Source organism: Telopea speciosissima, chromosome 11, assembly GCF_018873765.1.
Source record: "Telopea speciosissima isolate NSW1024214 ecotype Mountain lineage chromosome 11, Tspe_v1, whole genome shotgun sequence".
Classification (NCBI taxonomy): domain Eukaryota; kingdom Viridiplantae; phylum Streptophyta; class Magnoliopsida; order Proteales; family Proteaceae; genus Telopea; species Telopea speciosissima.
Genome location: NC_057926.1, coordinates 18,937,635 through 18,958,628, shown reverse-complemented (window position 1 = coordinate 18,958,628; position 20,994 = coordinate 18,937,635). Strand labels below are relative to the sequence as shown.

The following is a 20,994-nucleotide window of genomic DNA, read 5'->3' as shown; positions in this document are numbered from 1 at the left end:
TTGCTCATCTCGTCGAGCGCCTCTACTAGGGCGCGGAGGTGGAGTCTTCTGACGAGAAGGGTGTGAGGACGCGGCTCGGCTAGGCTCGGCCCTACGCCGGCCACCATTTTGCTGTAAGTTTCCCTCTGCGCGGACCGGGGTTGGAGGGGGCACGACCAGTGGTTGGCCCATCAGCCCACCTCGGGCCATCTGGTTCATGAAGGTGCGCAGCATCTCGTTGGTGTGGATCATCTGCAACTGCAAGTCCATAACTTGTCGATTATTTACCGGGGCTTCGGGGTCCAAACTCTCCGGTAAGGGCGGCGGCGCTGGTAGGCCCAGACTGCCCAAAGTTGGGCTCGGCCTGTACCCGGTCAGCCGCGGCTGTGGCTAGGACACCTCCCCCATTCCCACCCTCCGGTGGGGGAATGGGACTGATCATGGTGCCCGTTATTGGCTGTGCACCCCCTACCCGAGGGGGTCTTCTGTTTATCCCCTACCGCAAGGCTTCGGGGGGCGATGATCGCCTCGTCTGCCCAACGGGCTGTGGCTCGTCCGTACGGGAAGTCGAGCCATGCTGCCCTGATCTCGTGTGCACCATTATTGTTGCTCTTGAAGTTGGTAGAAACGACGATGGCCTGCTGATGTCGTTCCCACAGACGGCGCCAAATCTGTTGTGTGTGGAAATCTCCGACGCTTGGTTTGCCCACGGATGAGCCTGCAAGGACCAAGTGATGAGCACAAGAGAGCCGGTGTGGCTCTGGCCTAGGACTCTCCGATGCTCAAGTTAGATCACTAGTGCAACAGCGTAACAGCTAGTAAAAAGCCAGATGAGGAATGGTGCTCCATACCTGGGTATTTATAGAGTGAGGATGAGATGAGGCGGTTGGGAGAGTCCTAGTATGGTAGGAGTCCTTCTTTTGGAAGGTTCTCTCGCGTAGAGCGGAGTGGTGAGCTATTTTCGGGGTCGGGCTCTTATTAAGGTAAGAGTCCATGTAGAGTGTGATTCCGTGTTGCGTTGGGATCGTGGCTCGATCCTTATCCCGTGATTCTCGGGATGCGCTGACGTGGCCCGGAGATCCCCGGTGGGGCGTTATGGCAGCTTCAGTGGAGGAGGGCTCGGCCTCGGAGGTCGGCTTTGGCCGTCACCTCGGCCTGGGAGGTCGGCCCGAGAGGTTGGTCTCGGCAGTAAGCTCGGCCAGGAGTCTATGGCTGAGCTGTATGAGTTCGGCTCAGAGCTCGGCCTCAGCCACCGGCTAGCTTGCGCGAGTCTAGCTCTGTCAGGTAACTTATTGGAGATGGGGTCGGCCCGGTTTCCTACTCGGCCCAATTAGATTCTCGGACTGAGGACAGGTCGGCCCTGTGGCAGCCTCTGATAGGTGGGGTGTTTTATGCCTCATCACCTGTATAAGAAAGATAAATGTCAGGATAAGTCAAAGATGAAGAAAGATAAGTTTGAAGAAAGACAAGATAAGGAAGAACGTACCTGCATAACAAAAGTTGGACCAAACAAGTTCAGCAAGCCGATGGGAAGGATATCCATCATCTTCAGAAAATGAGTGCATGCAGTCCCAACCTAGTCGTACTCCTGGACACGCTCGAAGAAGGTGAAGAAGCGGACGAATCCAGCTGGCATCCCTCCCTTTAAGTTTCAGAAAAATAATTGGCCTATCATGTAGAGTAAAAAACTTTGGGCCAGTTGATCGAGTTTCACTGACGAAGAAACATTGGTTACCGTCTGACGCTTCCAATAAAAAGCCTTGAGGAAGGCAATCCGCATCGTTTTCAGCCTTGTGGAAGACAACCTACACATTTCTTAAATCCTTATTAAACGTAATCTATTATCTATATGTGTTCAGCCTTAGGATAGGTGACATGCATGTTTTCTGGTTTTTCATTAAGCAACGGCTTAGCCGATCGATTTTACTTGATTAGTTTTATCGTTCGTAATTTTGTATTGCACCTCCATCACCCCTAAGCAAGCTACTGACAGTACATGCTCTGGATGATGAAATTAGATGCTCTTTGCCCTTTGGCCGGCACACAGACCTCTGCCAAAGAGAGGCATTCTGTAGATGTTAAATTTTGTCACCCCCCGACAATGATGACAATAGGACTTGGATTGACGTAGTACCTCCCTCAAGAAGGACTCACCCCCACAATCACCTAACATACCCCACCATGACTCCGATAAAGATCAAATGAATGACGTTAAGTGCAAAATACCTAATGCTCGCCAGTGGTGCAGAAACAACCTTAAAAAGAGCGCCGGAAGCGCCCCCCCCAATACTAAAATAGGGTTAACAATTGTTCTGAATTTCAAAATGTTGTTGGACCAAAACATGGACCAATACTTACACCATTGGATAGTGCTTGGAAAGACGAGTCCAATGGTATATTTCACGAAAAAAATCTGATGTCCGAGCGCAAAACGATGCCCAAAACAGTAAAATAAGCATTTTCAAGCCAAAACAGGATGATCGGGATCCATTTATGGATCCATGGATCCGTGGAACCTATTTTGGGTCCATTTAACCCACAATATCTAAAAATATCTAAGAATGAACCCTATAAATACTTGCTCCTATGGATATTTAATCCGAATTTCTTGCTTGCAGAGCCATTTTTCGAGCATTTTTCACTTATTAAACATTAAAATCCCCTATAACAACAAAAGGATCATGAAGCAATTTGAGATAAGAATATAAAGATTCCCAACAATTAACACGAAGAGAGGATTGAAGAGGGGCATATAAGAAAACTAGACATCAAACTCTGCCTACCACATCAACCAAGAAAAAAAAAGATCCACAAAATATGTCAAAATATCAACTTTCAAAACCTTGATATTGGCGGACACCAACAACCACATACGATTAGGGATGTAAATGGATAGCCGAAAAATCCATGTTCGAATAAGTTTAGCGGTTTCCAAGTATTGAATTTTGGTTTTTGGAAAATAACTGAATCCGTCCGAAAGATAATCGGATTTGGATTCGGATATTCGATTTTGGATCTGGATAATATTTGATTAATTTACTATCCAATTGTACAATGTGATTAGTTTAATATTTTTGTAAAAATATATAATATATTACTATATTACCCTTATTATAAACACTTTTATAAGGATAATTTGGTAACTTGAGTCAAAAATCCGTAATCGATAGAGGTTAGATTCATTTAATAATCGGATTGGATAATATCTGGATATTCGATAGACTCCCGAATTCAAATATAATATTAGTTTTTAAAAATCCGTCAAATATCAGATCAGATACGGATATGTCATTCGATAAACGGATTCGGATTCAGATAATAGTAAATTTGAGCCGAATCCGATATCCTACATACGATATTGGCCAGCACTAACACCCACAAGCCACCCTCTAAACCTTTAGCTCCCTCACTATTGATGAAACGCACAGATTTATCATGACCAAGGGATTGAGGGAGAGAAAACTCTTCGTAACTTCTAGTTTTCTTGTGATTTCTCCATTTAGTTTCACATTACAACAAGATATTGGGCTTAACATTTAGTTTCACATAAAAATTCATTGTGTCTATCTCTTCACTCCTCTTGTGAAGTGATCTTGCTGCCTTCAATGCTAATTTATCACACCTCACTAATACACTTTTCTATACCGCTTGCTTAGAGAACCCTCTCTCAAATACTCTCAAATATGCTGTTTGGTTTTAGTATTATGAAGAAACAACTTTAGAGAATAGAAGAAGACGACTAGCTAGAAAGATGAAAAAGAAGTTAAAAGCCCAACTGGACTCGGTCATGTATCTTTCTAAGGTCCCATCATCAAAAAGTGACGACTCCACCACAAGGACCTCAGTATAGGATGGAAGCCACTCAAAGTCTGGGACCACCACCTCCACCACCACCACCCAAAGCCAAAATGAGTACTCTTCCTGTAGCCATGTGGGTGGTGGCACCGGTGGGTTCCTTCACGTCCGTCAATCTAAAATACAAAAGATTAAATATTTTACTGATCTCTACCTCTCATTGTCTTCTCAATGTTTGTTCCTTCATTGGTAGCCATTGAGAGTTGAAGAGAATAATGATATGTGGGGTTCTCTCCATTCCTGCCCTCTCTCTATATAGTAAAAGCATTCTTTGGGCTTTGAAGCAAGTCTACTTTTCGTTCTTTCTTTTCATGGAATAGATTTGACTTGTGAGAAGGAAAATAATATCTATGTGATGAGGAAAGGAGAGATGACAAAATCCATCCTTTTTCTTTTGGGAATAGTCTCAGTGAAGTCATGTCTAGTACGTGGAGAATATAACAACCAGATTGAAAAAAAGATTAAAGATAGAGAGCAATAAATAAGGAAAAAGAGGACGAAATTTTGCTGCTACATTTGTAGCCGGAATATTTCTCCTACAAGGTTGACAGCCAAGGAAATGAGATCTTAAAGGGTATTTTAGAAAATACTAAAATCTAAGAGGGTATTTATGAACCAAAGGGGAAGTGAATTATTTTATTTCCTTGATTGCCAGCCTTGGAGCAGGAACATTGCAAAAACTTTCCCATGGTGGTGGGGGACGAAATTTTGCTACAAGGCAGGCAGCCAAGGAACGCAGGCTGTGTCCAGACACATGTGCCGCCCATTTAGAGGGGCAGGGTGATCATTTTGCCCACCCTCATGTATCTGGATGCAGCCTGCGCTGCTGCACAGAGAACATTTGGCATTTAGAAAATACTAAAACCTAGGAGGATATTTATGAACCAAAGGGGAAGTGAATTATTCCATTTCCTTGGCTGCTAGCCTTGTAGCAGGACCATTCCTGCTATGGGTGTAGCAGTAAAATTTTTTCCAGTGGTGGGGTCCTGCGTTTAAATACAGAGTCGAATGGGGCACGTGAAATTACCATTTCACCCTGATGAATTTAAAAAAAAATCATTTAGTTTGATATTTTTGCATGTACTCCCATTGGTCCTATACTGGTGCAAGGGCCACTTGACGAGGTAGTATTTTTTGTCCCAATAAATATAAGGAGAAAGTTTTCCTACACCCATGGTATAGGGTTTAGCCATCATTTAAGGTCTTAATTAAAACATCCCCTATTGGGCGAAATGGATAATACCCTTCCATTGTTGTGCAATGTCCGATCCTACCCATCTGAAATCCGCAGTCAAAGGATTCCCTAACAGGTTCTAACTATAACGTCATTCAACTTTGATCTATGCTGTATTATTATTTCTATCCTCAACAGTACAAAGAAGACCACTCCCTAGCTGTGTACGAAGAAAAGCAATTCCAATTGGTCAAGGTATTAATGAACAACTGTGGTTATACATAGCAAAACTACTCTTTTTTCTAAACATCATAAAGTGGTTAAAGCCTTTAAGGCATTCATGAGAGACGCTATTTTCAATTTGTGTTTCCTAACCTAAGCTCATGATACTATTTAGAAAATTTTCATGCAATAAAAGGGAATATTAATCTAGAACTAACAAAAGGAGTGGAATTAACCGTTCTTTAATCCAATTCAGATCGTCTACGGCGCAGTTGCCCGTAGCGGTCTGTGCGGTGCAGACTGAGCTGTGCATGCAATGACCCCCTTACCCTCGCTCGGGCAAGGCGTTTGGGCAGGGGTAAGGCGGTCTTTGCATACGTGGTTTAGTCCACGTCGCTCAGGCTGCTATAGGCAGCGCGCCATAGAGGATCTGGATTATCCTTAATTAATCCCATCCATAGAGCAATTTAGGTAGGTACCAGCCAGAGTAGAGGCTATAGCCCAATTTATTATGTCAAATTTGGAATTCCATCAATAGTCATTTATGAATTGAGCTTGTCAGATTAATTTTTATGGTTAATTAAAATTGTTAAATTGAGTTTTCAGTCAATCTTCAAAGTTTTGTATTTACTTATAGAGAATTTTTGTTTTTTGATAGAAACTTGAAGGGAATTCAAATTTAACTGAAAAAATAATATAAATAATGATGTTGACAACATGACCAAATTAATTGAACTCGAATAAATTTACCATATAGTAGATATTTGAGCCATCAAAACAAGCTTATATATTTTGATGAGCCATCAAGAAGACCTTTGGGAAAAGGAGAGAGAGAGAGAGAGAGAGAGAGAGAGAGATGTCAAGACTCAAAATGGTAGTGAGGAAGAACAGCTATTGCTAATGGAAGTAGTGGTTAGTGATTCAATATGACATACGGTGGGACAATGCTCTTAGAAAAAGTATTATCAAAACCATAGATGTCACTTTTATTCCATGTGAAGGTGAAGGTGAGGGTGAAGGAGACGCCATAGGCAAGGCTTAGAGTTCTAAAAAAAGTAAAAAGGGAACTTTTGTTTTTGTACAAAGGGCCTACTACAATGATGGCCCAGAGGGAGATTGGGACTTTTATTCCATGTGAAGGTGAAGGAGAGGCCGTAGGCAAGGCTTAGAGTTCTTAAGAAAAAGCGAAACGTTTTTTTTTGTGCAAAGGTGAGCCTACTACAATGATGGGCCCGAGTGAAATTGGGCGCCCATGGGCTGAGGGGAGGATTGGAGGGTTTGTGGTCACCAATTTGGATCCTCTACTGTTGAGGGCGGTCTGTAGAGGATCAGGATCCTTGTGGTCACTTACTAGACAAGGTTATAGAGTTCTTTTTTTGGGAATTGGGAGCTTTTATATATTTTTCTTTAAGAGAGGGGGGGGGGGAGTTTGTAACTCGGAAGGGGGTGAAGGTAACAAGAGACTCGAACTCAAGACGTCCTAGTGAGCATGGGCATGAAGCACACCACAGCTCACCAACTACACTAGACATCTGTTGTTAACAAGGATATAGATATCTAACAAAAAATCAAGGCAAAAGTTTTTTCCTTCCCGTAGGTAGAAAGAAACTAGTCATTGGGGTGTCATTATTCCCTTTATCCTTATTTGTCACTATTCCAAGAGTCTCATCCAACCACCAAAACATGTGGATTAAGAGATGAAAACTTGATCAAAAGAAAACACTATTTTAGAATCTTTTTTGATGATTTCTGTTTCTCATTTGAAATTTTGTTAAAACCTAATAACTAATACCGATATCTTCACACATTCTTGTGGGCATGAGAGAGAGAGAGAGAGAGAGGTCTCGGATGCAAAACGTATATCTAGATTTATATTTTATGCTTCATTTAACAATGATAAATTCAGGAAAGTGTTACCAATAGTTAGTTTTGTATTTAATAATTAGAAGAAAATATTCCTATTGTACAATCTGATTCTAATATCCATTGATAGTGTTATACAAGGCAAAGACTGTAAGACTAATCAGATATACAGTGATAGATAAATACCTGCAATCGCACAACAATTGCAGAGAGAAACGAACCAGAAAGGAACAAGCACGAACAAATTGGGTTGAGTCGTATCTGACAGATACTCTCCTTAAGGTTTTAGATGCCCCCACTTCTGCAACAGGGTTGACCTTGCAGCTAGCCCTCCAAGATGAAACAACTCCTAAACGTATAGGTTGCAGAACCTGATACGAGTACTGGGGATACCAAACTGCTATACTAACCCTCTATTATATAAAAGAAAATGCAGTAAGAGATTAGTCTCTAGAACGGATTGTTGCAGAGACAATTCGTTTCTGTTGTGTATATAATGGTAAGCATGATATGGTATTTGTAGTGGTGGAGTACCCTTTCATGAAGGGATATACCCATACAAATACAAGTGACCTACGTACAGGGGAGAAACTCTTGCAAGGGAGGTGTGACAGTATGTATTTCCTTCACGTACAAGGAGGGGGTGTATCTATTCGTATCTGTGTACATCGTGTACGAATAGGCAAGTGCGGTTCAATCGTATAGATGAACCATGGGTGAACCAAACCGAGTTTTAAAATGAATGAAATTAAAACTCAAAAGTGCAAAACTTCTACTATCTAAAAAAAAGGTTTTGCCCACACCCACACCCTGACCCCGACCTCGACCCGGCCCGGCTAGGCTCGACGCGCACGTGCAATTCAAAAGCACCCCAAAGAACCCCCACACACTAAATAGAAGGGTGACTACCTCTCCAAAAGGCTCACACCTTAAAAAACCAACCATATATATATCACTCAAGTTACTTTCCCATAGCCAATGTGGGACTATTCTTGAGCTTCATATTGCCTCTTGCACACAAAAGTGCACAACAAATACAAACCAAAAAATGGAGGGAAGTTAAAAAGGAGGGAATGAACAAAAGACACTTTTGGAAACTTTGACTCTAAAAATACTTTTAGAAATAATAATACAACAGATAGGCACATTTTCCTCTCTAGCATGTCTTATGGCGATGTACAATGCTACTTTATAGAATCCTCTCTCATTTTCTTATTATGGAACAACATATAAATATGTCTGGAGCAGATAGGTCTCAAACCATGTCGGGATCGTTCAGGTAGGGGTGTCAATTTCCAGCTCAAACTAATTAGACTGGCCAGTTTAGCTCAAAGCCTCACAATGAACCTCTTATCGATTTGGGGCTTTATGAAATTGATAGAAACTTAATTAATTTGAAATTTTTTTTTGATAAAATTGATTTTTTTTTAAAACCATTATTTTCATATTTTTTAATACACATAAACTGGACTTATAAGAGCTTGATAACAGCCTGATACAAGCCCGTTAAACCAACCCGATAAAGACTAAACCGAACCAGAGTGAAAAGAAATCAAAATGATTGAAGCCGAATTCCAATAAGGTAAGGGAGCTGTGCTACGAATTCTTATTTCGTCGTATTTGGATATTTTGGATGGGGTGCACATGAGTTTATGGTGGATTTGGGTCCTCTCTAGCGCACTTTCGAGCTGGACAATCCCCTAGAGGTCAACATGTGGCCGAGGTGTCGCTCCAACGGCGAGGATGGATGCGCGCATTTCTGAGCATGGTGCACCTGTGATGGAGAGAAGGATTTCCAACTTGGATGTGTGGAACCATACTTGCCGTTGGAGCGGCACCTCAGCCACGTGTCAACCTTTGGGGTGCACTGGACGATCTCCAGCTCGGGGGTACGCTGGAGAGGAGCCCGATCCGATTATGATCCCCCTAAGAAGTTGACCAGTGTATGGAGATAGAAGTTTTATCCTCTCAAGTATGGTACACTACCCAATGCATCACATGGTGCACGACACTTGAGACTTGGATTTAGCTCCTCTCCAGTGCACTTCTGAGCTGGAGATTGTCTAGCACACCCCCAGAGGTCGACATGTGGCCGAGGTGCCGCTCCAACGGGGAGAATGGATGCACACTTCTGAGCATGGTGCAAATGCGATGGAGAGAAGGATTTCTAGATTAGATGTGTACATCCATCCTTGTCGTTGGAGTAGTACTTTGGTCATGTGTCGACCTTTGGGGGTGCGCTGGAGAGGAGCCCGACCCGTTTATGGTCCACCTCGAAAGTTGACAAGTGTATAGTGATAGAATTTTTATCTTCTCAAGTGTGGTGCACTGCCCAGTACACCTTTGAAGTGCATCACATGGTGCACCCCACTTGAGACTTAGATGTTTATCCTCCTAAGTGCATTGGCCACCGTCCGATGCATTGGTACACTGGGCAGTGCACCGCACTTTAGAGGATGAACCATTTTCTCTCTCCTTAACTCCCTATAAATCAGGGTCAAGTTCCCTTACCCTTCATAGTAGAGTCAGTTTTTGAGCAATTCTTCTACCTGTCTTGTCCTTGTCTTCTTCTGTAAAAGAAAATGTCTTGCTGCGGAGGAAACTGTGGATGCGGCTCTGACTGCAAGTGCGGTAGCGGCTGCGGGGGGTATGAATTTCCTTCCCTTCTCGTGGTTTCCCTTTTGCCTTTATACAACCATGTTTAGGCTCTCTTTCGATCTCTCTCTCACAAAACCACACATACACACAATGGAAAAGAAGATGAGCAGAAATCTATACCGGCAATGCTCCGAATCTCCCATCCTCGTATGTTTGTTTCCTTTCGCATCCCCTTTGTTTTTTGTTTGTGAAGAAATCTGGATCATCTTCATCACAAACACACATATTCTCTGTTTATGATGTTCAAACGCATGGGTAGCAAACTGGTTTGGGTTATCTATGAGATCTTCCTTTTCAATATGTGTAACTTTTCTTTTATCCTTGTTTTTCCCCCTGTTTTGGTGGTTTTCTGTTGTGCTTTTAGACAAATCTTTCTATCTATTCCTATACCTATTTCAACATTTATTGACATCAAGACCATTGTTGATGCTCAAGCATGCCAGAGCCTTTGTGACTTAGAGATAGATATGCATTGATTGAAGGCTCTGCTTGCAACTTTTCTCATGCAATAATGGATTGCACTCTCATCTCGATTGATCCAAGGACTTTTTAACGTTCAAAGAACAAGGAGAAGATGATAGAAAAACAAAACAAGTGATTGAAGATGCTTTGATCGAATTTTATTTGATCATCCTTTTAAACGTAGAAAATACATGACAAAGATCCCTCTAAGTGAAAGTTTACACTGGATAGAGCAATCAAATCTAAATTACTTCTACTTCTAAGAAAAATAAAAGTACAAGTTTGTTTGATTTGACGAAAGGTCGTTACTATCGTCATCACCTAAAACAAACATAATTGTTTGGCCATGATGAGTCATGTAAATATCCTCCAATCAGTGGGTGACACATGGACTGGGTTAGGCCGAATAGGAGTACTGAGCTGAAGAGAAACTGGCAGCACCCAGCTAGAGGAGACGGAGACCCCATGCCCCCGGGACCACTCCAGTCGCCGGTAAAGCTGAGCACTAATGGCCGAACACTAAGGTAGCTGAGCACTAAGCCGGGTGCACCTTAGTCGACGTCATGGTCGATGGTCGAAGTCACCAAGGAGGAATACCAGGCCGAGCAACCCTGGGGTTGGTCGAGCTAAGAGGGCCCACCAAGCCGAGCTTGAAGCCAAGGCCTCCCCGGGCGAACCCTTCGGCACAACGTACCCCCGCCTGCGCCAACAACAGAGCTGAGCACCTCGGGGTCGGCTATCCGAGGTCGAGGTCCCTCCAGAGGCGGTGATTACAACTCACCAAAATCGCGGAGCCATGCCATCACATCCCAACAATCATGGGAAACGGATCGGGCCGTTATCTAACAACGGAATCGAATCACGCTCCGATAAGGACTCTTACCTTATCAAGAGTCTGACTCCAAGAATAACTCTCATCTTTGCTCTACATGGAAGAGCCCAACCAAAAGAGGACTCTTGCCATACAAGACTCATCCCTATTGTCTCAACCTCATCCTATAAATACCCAGGTATAGAGCTCAAACACTCATCTCACTTTTCACTAAGTTGAAATGCTGTTGCACCGGAGACCTGACTTAGGCATCGGAGAGTCCTTGTCCAGAGCCACACCGACTCTCTTGTGCTCACTCAGTTTTTACAGGCTCATCCTTGGGCAAACTGAGCTACAGAGGTTTCCACACGCAACAGATTTGGCATCGTCTGTGGAAACAACATCAACTAGGCATTGTCATTTCTACCAATCGTAAGAGCCAAGATAATGGTCGTATAAATAAGATCGGGCCAGCACGGTTCTGCCTCACGTGGAGATGAATCGCAGCCCGATAGACGAGCGAGGTGCTCACTGCCTCCTGAGACTCCCGCGAGGACCAGGAACTCAGGGCAGCGTGAACATCGCGGCCAACCCGGTCCCTTTTGGAGATGGAGGCAATGGAGGAAGTGTCTTGAACACAGTGGTAGAGGGCCAGCCCTGAGCTGAGCCGCCACCAGCCCCTATGCTAGAAAATTTGGACCCTGAATCCCCGACGAACAATAGGCAAGTCATGGATATTCAGTTGTAAGTACTCCGCACCAACGAGATGCAGCGCACCTTCATGAACCAGATGGCCCAAGGGAGGCTCTTGGGTCAACCGCCGATCCCGTCGCCATTAGCTCTTGTACTTGTCGAGGGAGACCTGCAATAGAACACCGGTAGGCGCCAAGCCAAGACAAGTTGAGCCGCTTCATCTCGTCCGCCTTGCCAAAATACTCATCCTCTGCATCCGAACAGGAGCTCTCATCCAGATGAACGGGAGCATCGCCTGAGCCCAAGGGCAAGAGTAGAGCTTGAGCCGATGGTGTCGATAGCTAAAATGTCGGTGTTCTCCGACAGACTCGATGAAGATGGGCAATTGAGGGGACACCAAGAACGGTGGGAAGAACCCAACAGAGGTCGCATCACTAGAGAAGGAGAAAGATCTTGCCACAATCCTCGGTGCCAAAGCCCAACGCATCGAGAAGAGTAGCAAAGAAGCCCCCGTGGGTCTAACTTCCATAGTGAAAGGCGAGCAAGAAGGGGCGGAGTTGATCGAGCCAAACAGAACGACCGACCTTGAGCCGAGAAGTAGGATGGCTAAGCACCCGAAACTGAAGTAGAAAGGGGGTTATGAGAGTTGGCTGAACAGGTTGAAGGGTTGAAGAAGCAGACGACCCCAGACGCCTACTCGTTGGTCGGGCGGCACCCCTACCCTCTGGAAATTATGACTGCACCACTACTGGCTAGGTTCAAGCCGCCTTCCTTTGATCGGTATGATAGGACCACTAACCCAATGGATCACATTAACTATTTCAAGGCAATGATGACCATGTACGGTGGAACAAAAATTGTCTCCTGCCGAGCCTACCCTTCATCTCTTAAAGACGCGGTGACATCATAGTTCTCATGGTTGCCGACGAACTCCATCTCAAGCTTTGCTCAGCTCTACCAAGCTTTCATCACACGCTTTTAGAGCAACATGAAACACAAGAAGACGACGATCAATCTCCTGAGCGTGGAGCAAAAGCCTAACGAGTCAATTCGAGCATTCGTCTCCCATTTTAACAAGGAATCCTTGGACATCAAGGATTTGGATGAGGCTACGACATTCCATCTTGCATGGTATGGTCCCCACGTTTTTCTTTAGGTTGGTTGTTAATGTCGTGGTCCATCTTAGCCTGCATTTGACAATACAGACCTGAGTTAAACAGTATTGAATTTACATTAGTAGTTTTTTTATTAGATTATTAAGCTTACAATCCTTTCTTCTGCAATGGGGTCTGAATAAGATCCATCTTTCTTTGTATGAGTCACCTTGAACAATTCCATACGAGAGGGAGGTCCTTCATCTGGGTGCTCTTTACGCTAAACAAAAATAATAAATTAGTGATAGAGAGTATTAGTATATAAGATCTTAAACCGGGTGAACTATAAAAAAACATTTATAATTAAAAATTATATTACCTTCCTCTCTCGAATTACAGCGAAAGGAGTCTTTCCTGTGGTATGCAATGATAATAGTTTGGCCCTATGATCGGTATTATGTTCCGATACAACCTACCATTGTTCAAATATACACAATTATATGAGCAATATAATGTGAATCTACTTACTATTCCATTGTGTTATCCTATGGTTGGCTAAATTGTAGGTGCCATACCTGACTAATCTCTTGACTCCATGTCTCAAGGAGTACGTTCCATTGTTCTTGTGGAACACGTTTATCTATATGAGCTAGCCTCTCCGCATGTGTGGGATACTTCTTAAACACATTTACCTTTAGACCATGCTTAAAGTCCCTCCATCTTTCATTCAGTTCAGTTTCGATCCATTTCCTACGATTCTCAGGGATGTTGAATTTTTCCTGCATACAACATAAGATAGAGTTACTTAAAACGTAAGTAACAAACACTTTAATGAAATAAAAAAATGGTCTTTGTTTTTTATATTACATATATCTTATTCACTGCATCATCTTTTAGAGGTTGGGGAATTTTCCTCCAATCTGAATAAGATACAGGTAGCAAGTGTGCATCTCGAGCTTTAACTCCTATCCAAGTCATCAATTGTGCAGTTCTCTCATTGCAAGGTTGGCCATTATCATCTATTTGTATGCTAATTTTTTATCCACTGTGCATTGACAAAACCTCCTTGCCCCGAGCTGGTCCTCTTCCAGACTTTCTAGGACCTGTAACAATTGATATTAGGTAAATACACATATTGACTAAGTTTAATAGACAAAAATATAAGTAAAGAAGTTTGTGCTCTTACCTGTTTCCTCTGAGCTCGTGCCATCATAAAACTCATCATTATTCATTGTTGACTAGCTGTTTAAAAATAAACAATTGATATTAGTGCAATCACAATACATAAATTTGTATTTGTAAATTATAAAAAAAAAGTAATAGTATAACATTGCATACATACTCATTATCAACCGAGACTGGTCATTCAATTAGACATATTGTCGTCATCTGAACTTACAATTTCATTGTTTAGTTCAATGGGGGTCTGAACTATCATCCCTTCTATATCTAATCTAGTCCACACAAAATCTGTGTCACCTTCATGATCTGAAAGTTGCATATTTTGTCTACGTTGTATTGTAGTCTATGTGTATGCATGATTCAGAGCATCATTTGCCTCACCTTCCAAGTCATATGTATCCCTAATCTTGGTAGTCACGGCAACGTGCCAATCCGACCTCCGAGGATCTGACATATAAAACACCTGCTCTACTTGTGAAGCAATGACAAATGGCTCGTCATTCACATTTTGACCACTATATTTCAAGTGATTAAAATTTACAAGTGTAAACCCGAACTCATCTTTCTCCACTCCTCTCTCAAGATGAGCCCAAACACACTTAAATAATGTTACTTTAAGATCCACTGAGTATTCTAATGCTATCACTTGTTTCAGAATACCATAATAAGTAACATGTCCCTCAATAGGATGCTTGTCCTTCTGACTTGAAAAGCTATTAGTCAATGCAGTTATTAGGACCCCACTATTCTGAGTTTTTCTATTAATCTCATGCACCTTACTATGAAATCTGATCCCATTAATAATGTATCCCATATAACTTCTTGCCTCAGAGTTAGGACCCCTAGCAAGACATTTGATGTGCTTGGGCACCTCAAGCCCATTTTGCCGGAGTTTCAATATCTGATGATACAAAATGGGTCAGAATAAAATTGCAAATTTTCATATAGTAGATTATTGAAATTTTTGTACTTACATGCTCATTGAACCATTTTGGAAAGTCCCTATCATGCAAATCCATAACCTTCTTGGGACGAGAGTTACGACCTAACTGCCTTTTGATTTCTTTCAGGTGGAGTCTATAATTGAGTGAGGCCAAAAAATTAAAATTCAATTACACTTTAATATATACATATATATCAAATACAATATTGAGGAAATGAGTGAAATGAAATTTTATCTCTATTTCGTACTTACTATTGGTATTCATTTATTCCTTTGTAATGGACTAGCACACACCGATGTGCTTGATTCCTTTCTCTCATTTCGAGATGCAAAAGTTCACATTTCCCTAGGGGCCGACCTGTGCTTGAGAATATGGAATGTGGGTCTTCTACATCCAATGAAACATCATTTCTGGATGGCCGATTCAACCTCGTTTCAACACCTTCAATGTATCTAGAACAAATTAATATACACTCTTCCACAATATATCCTTCAGCTATCGAGCCCTCTGGCCGACTATTGTTACGAACATGGTCTTTAAGTTGCTTGAGGAACCTACACAAATCCACATTTGTGACGAATATTTAGCCACAAATTTTATAGAACATGAATAAGGTGTATTATTTTACAAACTAATAATTAAACACTAACCTTTCTATTGGATACATCCAACGGTAATGTACAGGTCCAGCCAAGCTCGCCTCGTTGGCTAAATGAACTATCAAATGCACCATAACATCGAAAAATCCAGGTGGAAAATACCTTTCAAGGTTACACATTGAGACAACAACACTTTGATTAAGCCTCTTGAAAACCTCCTCTAAACCAACTTTACTACATAAATCTCGAAAGAACTCACATATCTCAATCAATACTTTACCAACATTCTTGGGCAAAACACTACGCAAGGAAACTGGAAGAAGTTGGTGCATCATAATATGACAATCATGGCTCTTCATTCCTGATATTATCCTCTCCTTGACTTGCACATTACGTGAGATATTACTACCATAGCCGTCTGGAACCTTCACACCACTTAATATTGTGCAAAACACCTCCTTGTCCTCATTGGACAATATATAGTATGCTGGAGGTAAAATGACTTTATCCCTGCCTTCAATAATCTTTGGATGAAGATCAACACGGATTTTCATATCTTTCAAATCTAGAAGTGGATTCACATGATCCTTCGTCTTATCTTTCATACCTAACAATGTCCCAATGATACTATCACAAACATTCTTCTCAATATGCATCACGTCTAAATTGTGATGAACAACATTATTTTTCCAATATGGCAAATCAAAAAATATACTCTTCTTCTTCCAGTTGAATGGGAGCTCTGGCTTTTGTAACCCCCTTTTTCTCTTCCTCCCATCCTTGTCAATATTATCCTTCCCAAATGGGGGAAACTGAGCACCCCACAGCTGTTCCAACACATCAAAACCAGAAAGTGTCTTTGGTTGCACTCTATGTCCCTCATGACCATCAAAACTTCTTCTATCACTATGAAATTTGTGATCAGGAGGAAGGAATCGACGATGGCCCAAGTAACAGTGCTTTCTTCCATATTTTAGCCAACGTGAAACTGTATCCTTGTTGCAACATGGACAAGCCAAAGCACATTTCGTACTCCAACCTGAGAGATTCCCATATGCTAGAAAATCATTAATGGTCCATAACAAGCATGCACGTAGCTTAAATGTTTCCTTCTTATATGCATGTAAGTCTCAACGCCTGTATCCCACAATGTTTTTAACTCATCAATCAATGGTTGTAAATATATGTCTATATCATTCCCTGGTTGTTTTGGTCCAGGAATAAGCAATGTAAGAATCATGTTAGGAGCCTTCATACACATCCACGGTGGCAAGTTGTAAGAGATCACCACAACAGGTCATGTACTATGCTTTGAGCTATTCATCTTAAATGGATTGAATCCATCACTTGCAAGCCCAAGCCTAATATTACGAGGGTCCTCACTAAAATCCAAATAAAGCCTATCGAAGTCCTTCCATGCTTTAGCGTCAGCTGGGTGTCGTAACTTCTGGTCATCTACACGCTCTTCATGATGCCATCTCATATCAGATGATAGTTTAGACGATATATATAACCTTTGAAACCTTGGAATCAAAGGGAAATGACGTAATATCTTGACTGGGATCTTCTTATCGTCTGATATATATCTTGATATGCCACATTTGTAACAAGACGTGGCATTTGCTGCCTCATTCCAATACAACATGCAATCGTTGCGGCATGCATCAATCTTCTCGTAATTGAGGCCTAAGTCTTTAATAATCTTCTTAGTTTTATACAAAGACTTTGGTAACGAATTCGGCTCGAGAAATGCTTCTTTCAATAAGTCAAGCAACAATGAGAATGCTTTGTTACTCAACTTGCAGAGACATTTAATATGATAAAGCCGAAGAATGAAAGATAGTTTTGTAAACCTTTCGTTTCCTGGATACAATGGTAAATTTGCATCTTCCATCAACCGTTCATATTTCTTCATTGCTATACTTTCCCCCTCTATATGCACACCTGTGCCACCATCATCAATCCTTTCAGCTGCATTTCTTCCGAACATCTCATTTAGCATGTTATGTGTAACATCATAGGTATCTGATGAGTCAAGTTCCACTAGAGTTTCATGGAGAGGGGTGTGTGAAGATGATGCTTTCCCATGGTTATTCCAAATTGTATAGTTCCTTAAAAATCCATCACAGACCAGATGTTCAGTCACTTCAGTCCGATTTCCCCAAAGTTGATTTAGCTAGGCACTTTACACATGGGCATAAGATCTCTGAGTCCCACATGCTGCATTAGAAAATGCATAGTCTAGGAATTTGTCGACCTCCTGCATGTATAGTGCAGACGTTCTAAAGGATGGATCCTTTGATCTTTCAATCCAACTCCTAGACATAGTTTCTAGACGTAACTGGTAAAACAAAAAAAAAAATGTTGATTAAGTCCAAAAGAGGGCTGCTTCCAAGTTCAATGCTGTAAATTAAACCCTCTTAGTAATAGCATACAATCAGCAAAAGCAACAAATTATAATCCCCCCAAACTCAGATTAAGTAGAACCCCCACAACCACAAAAGAATGATGCTAACAGTACTTTCTTGACAAGGGTAAAATAGAGTATAGAGAGGAGAATGGAGCTGAAACAGGGATCGATTGGGGGCCTTAGGATGGGGGAGATGTGCTCAAAAGATGGGAGAGAAGTGATGGCTGGATTGGTTAGGAGAAGGGGCTGCTGGAATTAGAAAGTAACATAAAATAGGCTCAAGCCAGGGCACAGGAGCAAGGGGGCAGCAGTAAAGGTGTCTTGGTTGATGAAGTAGAGTCTTCCAATGTCTAGATAACTTGTAGGGGATGTAGAACAGCAGCAAAGAGTGACCTCCTGGGCTTCCCACCGCAAGGAGTCAGCCAGTTCATACACCAGCTCCTTCCTCCATGGATCAAACACCAAGGAATCAAAAGTGTGGGCTGCTTGCCCTCCTGGGTTGTTTTTATAGACTTCATTAAAACAAAATAGTAACGACACAAAATTAGAAAGTTCCAAAAATTAGAAACTACCAACTTTGGCCTTTTACATGGGTTACAAAACACAATCAGTTTCTAGACTGATGTGACCTACTACTTGTTGACAATGTACTAACTATTAAAATAGAAACTAACTACTTACAATGAAAATAGAAATTAACTACTAATAATCAAAATAGAAAGTAGATATTCCTAGTTAGACAACATCAGGCAGCTAAGAGGGAAAATGAAGAAGTTGAAGATGGAGGAAACCATGCTGAATTTCCAGATTTTTTTGACATTCTTTCCTCAGTTTCTTTTTCTCTCAAGAGGTTCCACTCTTTCTCTATATTGATTTCTCCAATCGAACCCTTACGGTCTGCCATCTCCCACGATGGAATCTGAACTTTATTGGAGCCCACCAATTTTGGGTGATTAAATTTTATGTTTTCTATGTTTCCAATACTGCATACACTTTCATGTGCTTCCTATTTTCAAGAATTTCCTATTCAACAATGATACACTACAAAATTAAGGGAATGGAAAACCAATCCTCTAGATACCTCATCTTTTAACTAAATGGTTAAAAGATGAGGTATGTAAAAGTATAGTTTATGTAAGGTAGTATGACAATTAGGTGAAAGTCCCCTTCTCCAAAAGAGAAACTGGAGCTGTAAGGTAGTGTGACTTTTCTTTATTCATAGAATACATCATCAAATGCATGACTTGCCAAATGCAAATATTATTCCTCAAGTCAAAACCCCCTTGAAGGGTTAGAAATCTAGAACCCTTTAACATCAATATGGGTTCTTTGTTTGATCAAGAATTAGCTTTACAAAAAGAGGGTTTCAGGAATTATTGAACTCTAACATCCATTTGCAGAACTAGAGGCAATCAGAAATGGCAGCTTCGATTGCTTTGAATGTCTTAGATAGCCTGTGCCAAGTGGTTGTGAAAGAAGCATATTTGTTTCTTGTAGTGGAAGATCAAGTCAAGACCCTTGGAGACCAACTCAAACTTATGGGTTCTTTCCTCAGAGATGCAGAGAGAGCAGAGGGTCAAGAACATATTGCAATGGAGGGATTGGTTATCCAAATTAGGGATTTAACCTATGAAGCTGAGGACATCATTGAGAAATACTTGGTGGATGGATGGATGTGTAAATATACCCAGCAAGGAAAATTTATCCGAAGAGTCAAGATTGGAAACAAGACTTCACTTTCCTCTTCTTGTTGAGCCCACAACCAAACAGCAATAACAAATGAGGTGAGATGCATGATAGAACCCCCTTAGATTCCCATTCAAATTTGACATTTCAACTTCGAAGTAACAAATTTCCAAGATCATTCTTTGAATATCAAAATTACAATTCAATATACTGTCTCCCAATAGAGGAAAGACTAAATGATGACACTGCTTAACCCCAAAAATAGTCATGAGCACTCCTAATTTAATTTGAAATGTTTAAGGCTACATAGCTGATGAAGATACCAAAACATATCAGAATAGCTCATTCAGGTCGCAGGAAGATAATCAAGATAGATTGAGGTTCACCATTTCGGCCTTGCAGTGAATCAAATTTATGAATCCATCAGATAAACAACTTATGGAAATTTTAGTATTTTACTAAAACAAAAAAAGTATCCTTAAGCTAATATATCTAACACTTATCAAGCTTGAATAAATTATAAACGTACGAACCTCACATAACCTGTTAACCATTCTCAAATATTATTATTAAGGAAAACAATCATGCCAGCACGGCAACACCTCACTGAAGAGTTCTAAGAAGCGAAAAATAATTTTAGAATACCATTCTTAATCTTTTTATTTGGTGAATAAAAAATTCATTACCAAAGGAAGAAAAAAAGAAAGAAAAGGAGGCCCGAAGGGGGGAAAGAAAGAAAAGAACAGCCAACAGTGTGATACAAAACTTTTGGGATTCTGCCATGCAATTGGAATCTGTGGATGATGAAGAAGAGACACGCAGGTTTTCACTCTTATATAACTGCAGTGATACATCTATGATTTAGTATTGTTTCTTACTATCGTTTAGTGACTTTGCAGTGAAGGATCATTGAAATTGACCTCTGATGGAACAGAGACTGAGGTTTGCGTCTCTTAGTTCATTTGGTTTGCCTAATACCTTTGGCTTTAAGATTGAAGATAGAAAGGGATGGATGCATAGATTCATCTGTGGTATGTTTTTGTTTTCATCCCCTCAACCAAAATTGTAACATCTGCTGATAAGGTGCTCAAGATGATGTGAAGGACACACTCTATGAACTTTGCCACATAGTGAAAGGAGTAGGCCAGACCTTGTTCAATTGATCTTATAGTATAGCTACCATCTTTGGGCAACTAGCACAGTTTGATAATCCTGACTTCATTATCATTCAATTTATTGCTCGTCAAAATTGATATGGCAAATAGTCCTATAAATCAGTAGATTGAAATAATTGAATGACTGTGATTGTTGTTCCCAGCCTCAGAGATTACCCAGATGGACCAATGTAGTGTTTCAGGCCGA

At 41.3% G+C, this 20,994-nt stretch overlaps 1 protein-coding gene and 2 long non-coding RNA genes across 3 annotated transcripts; 1 reads left to right on the top strand and 2 right to left on the bottom strand.

Moving 5' to 3' along the window:
- Positions 1–9,814, top strand: LOC122645608. Its single transcript, XR_006330487.1, has 4 exons — positions 1–11; positions 4,123–4,132; positions 7,362–7,375; positions 9,673–9,814. It is a non-coding gene; the product is annotated as an uncharacterized LOC122645608 (long non-coding RNA).
- Positions 9,815–14,870: 5,056 nt separating this feature from the next.
- LOC122646841 lies at positions 14,871–15,343 on the bottom strand. Its single transcript, XR_006330706.1, has 3 exons — positions 15,189–15,343; positions 14,968–15,070; positions 14,871–14,894 (listed from the first exon to the last, which is right to left on the bottom strand). It is a non-coding gene; the product is annotated as an uncharacterized LOC122646841 (long non-coding RNA).
- Positions 15,344–15,360: 17 nt separating this feature from the next.
- On the bottom strand, positions 15,361–17,538 carry LOC122644850. Its single transcript, XM_043838224.1, has 4 exons — positions 16,842–17,538; positions 15,588–16,665; positions 15,409–15,491; positions 15,361–15,365 (listed from the first exon to the last, which is right to left on the bottom strand). The coding sequence occupies exons 1-4, from the start codon at positions 17,536–17,538 to the stop codon at positions 15,361–15,363; spliced, it is 1,863 nt and encodes a 620-aa protein (XP_043694159.1).
- Between the last annotated feature and the right edge of the window lie 3,456 nt (positions 17,539–20,994).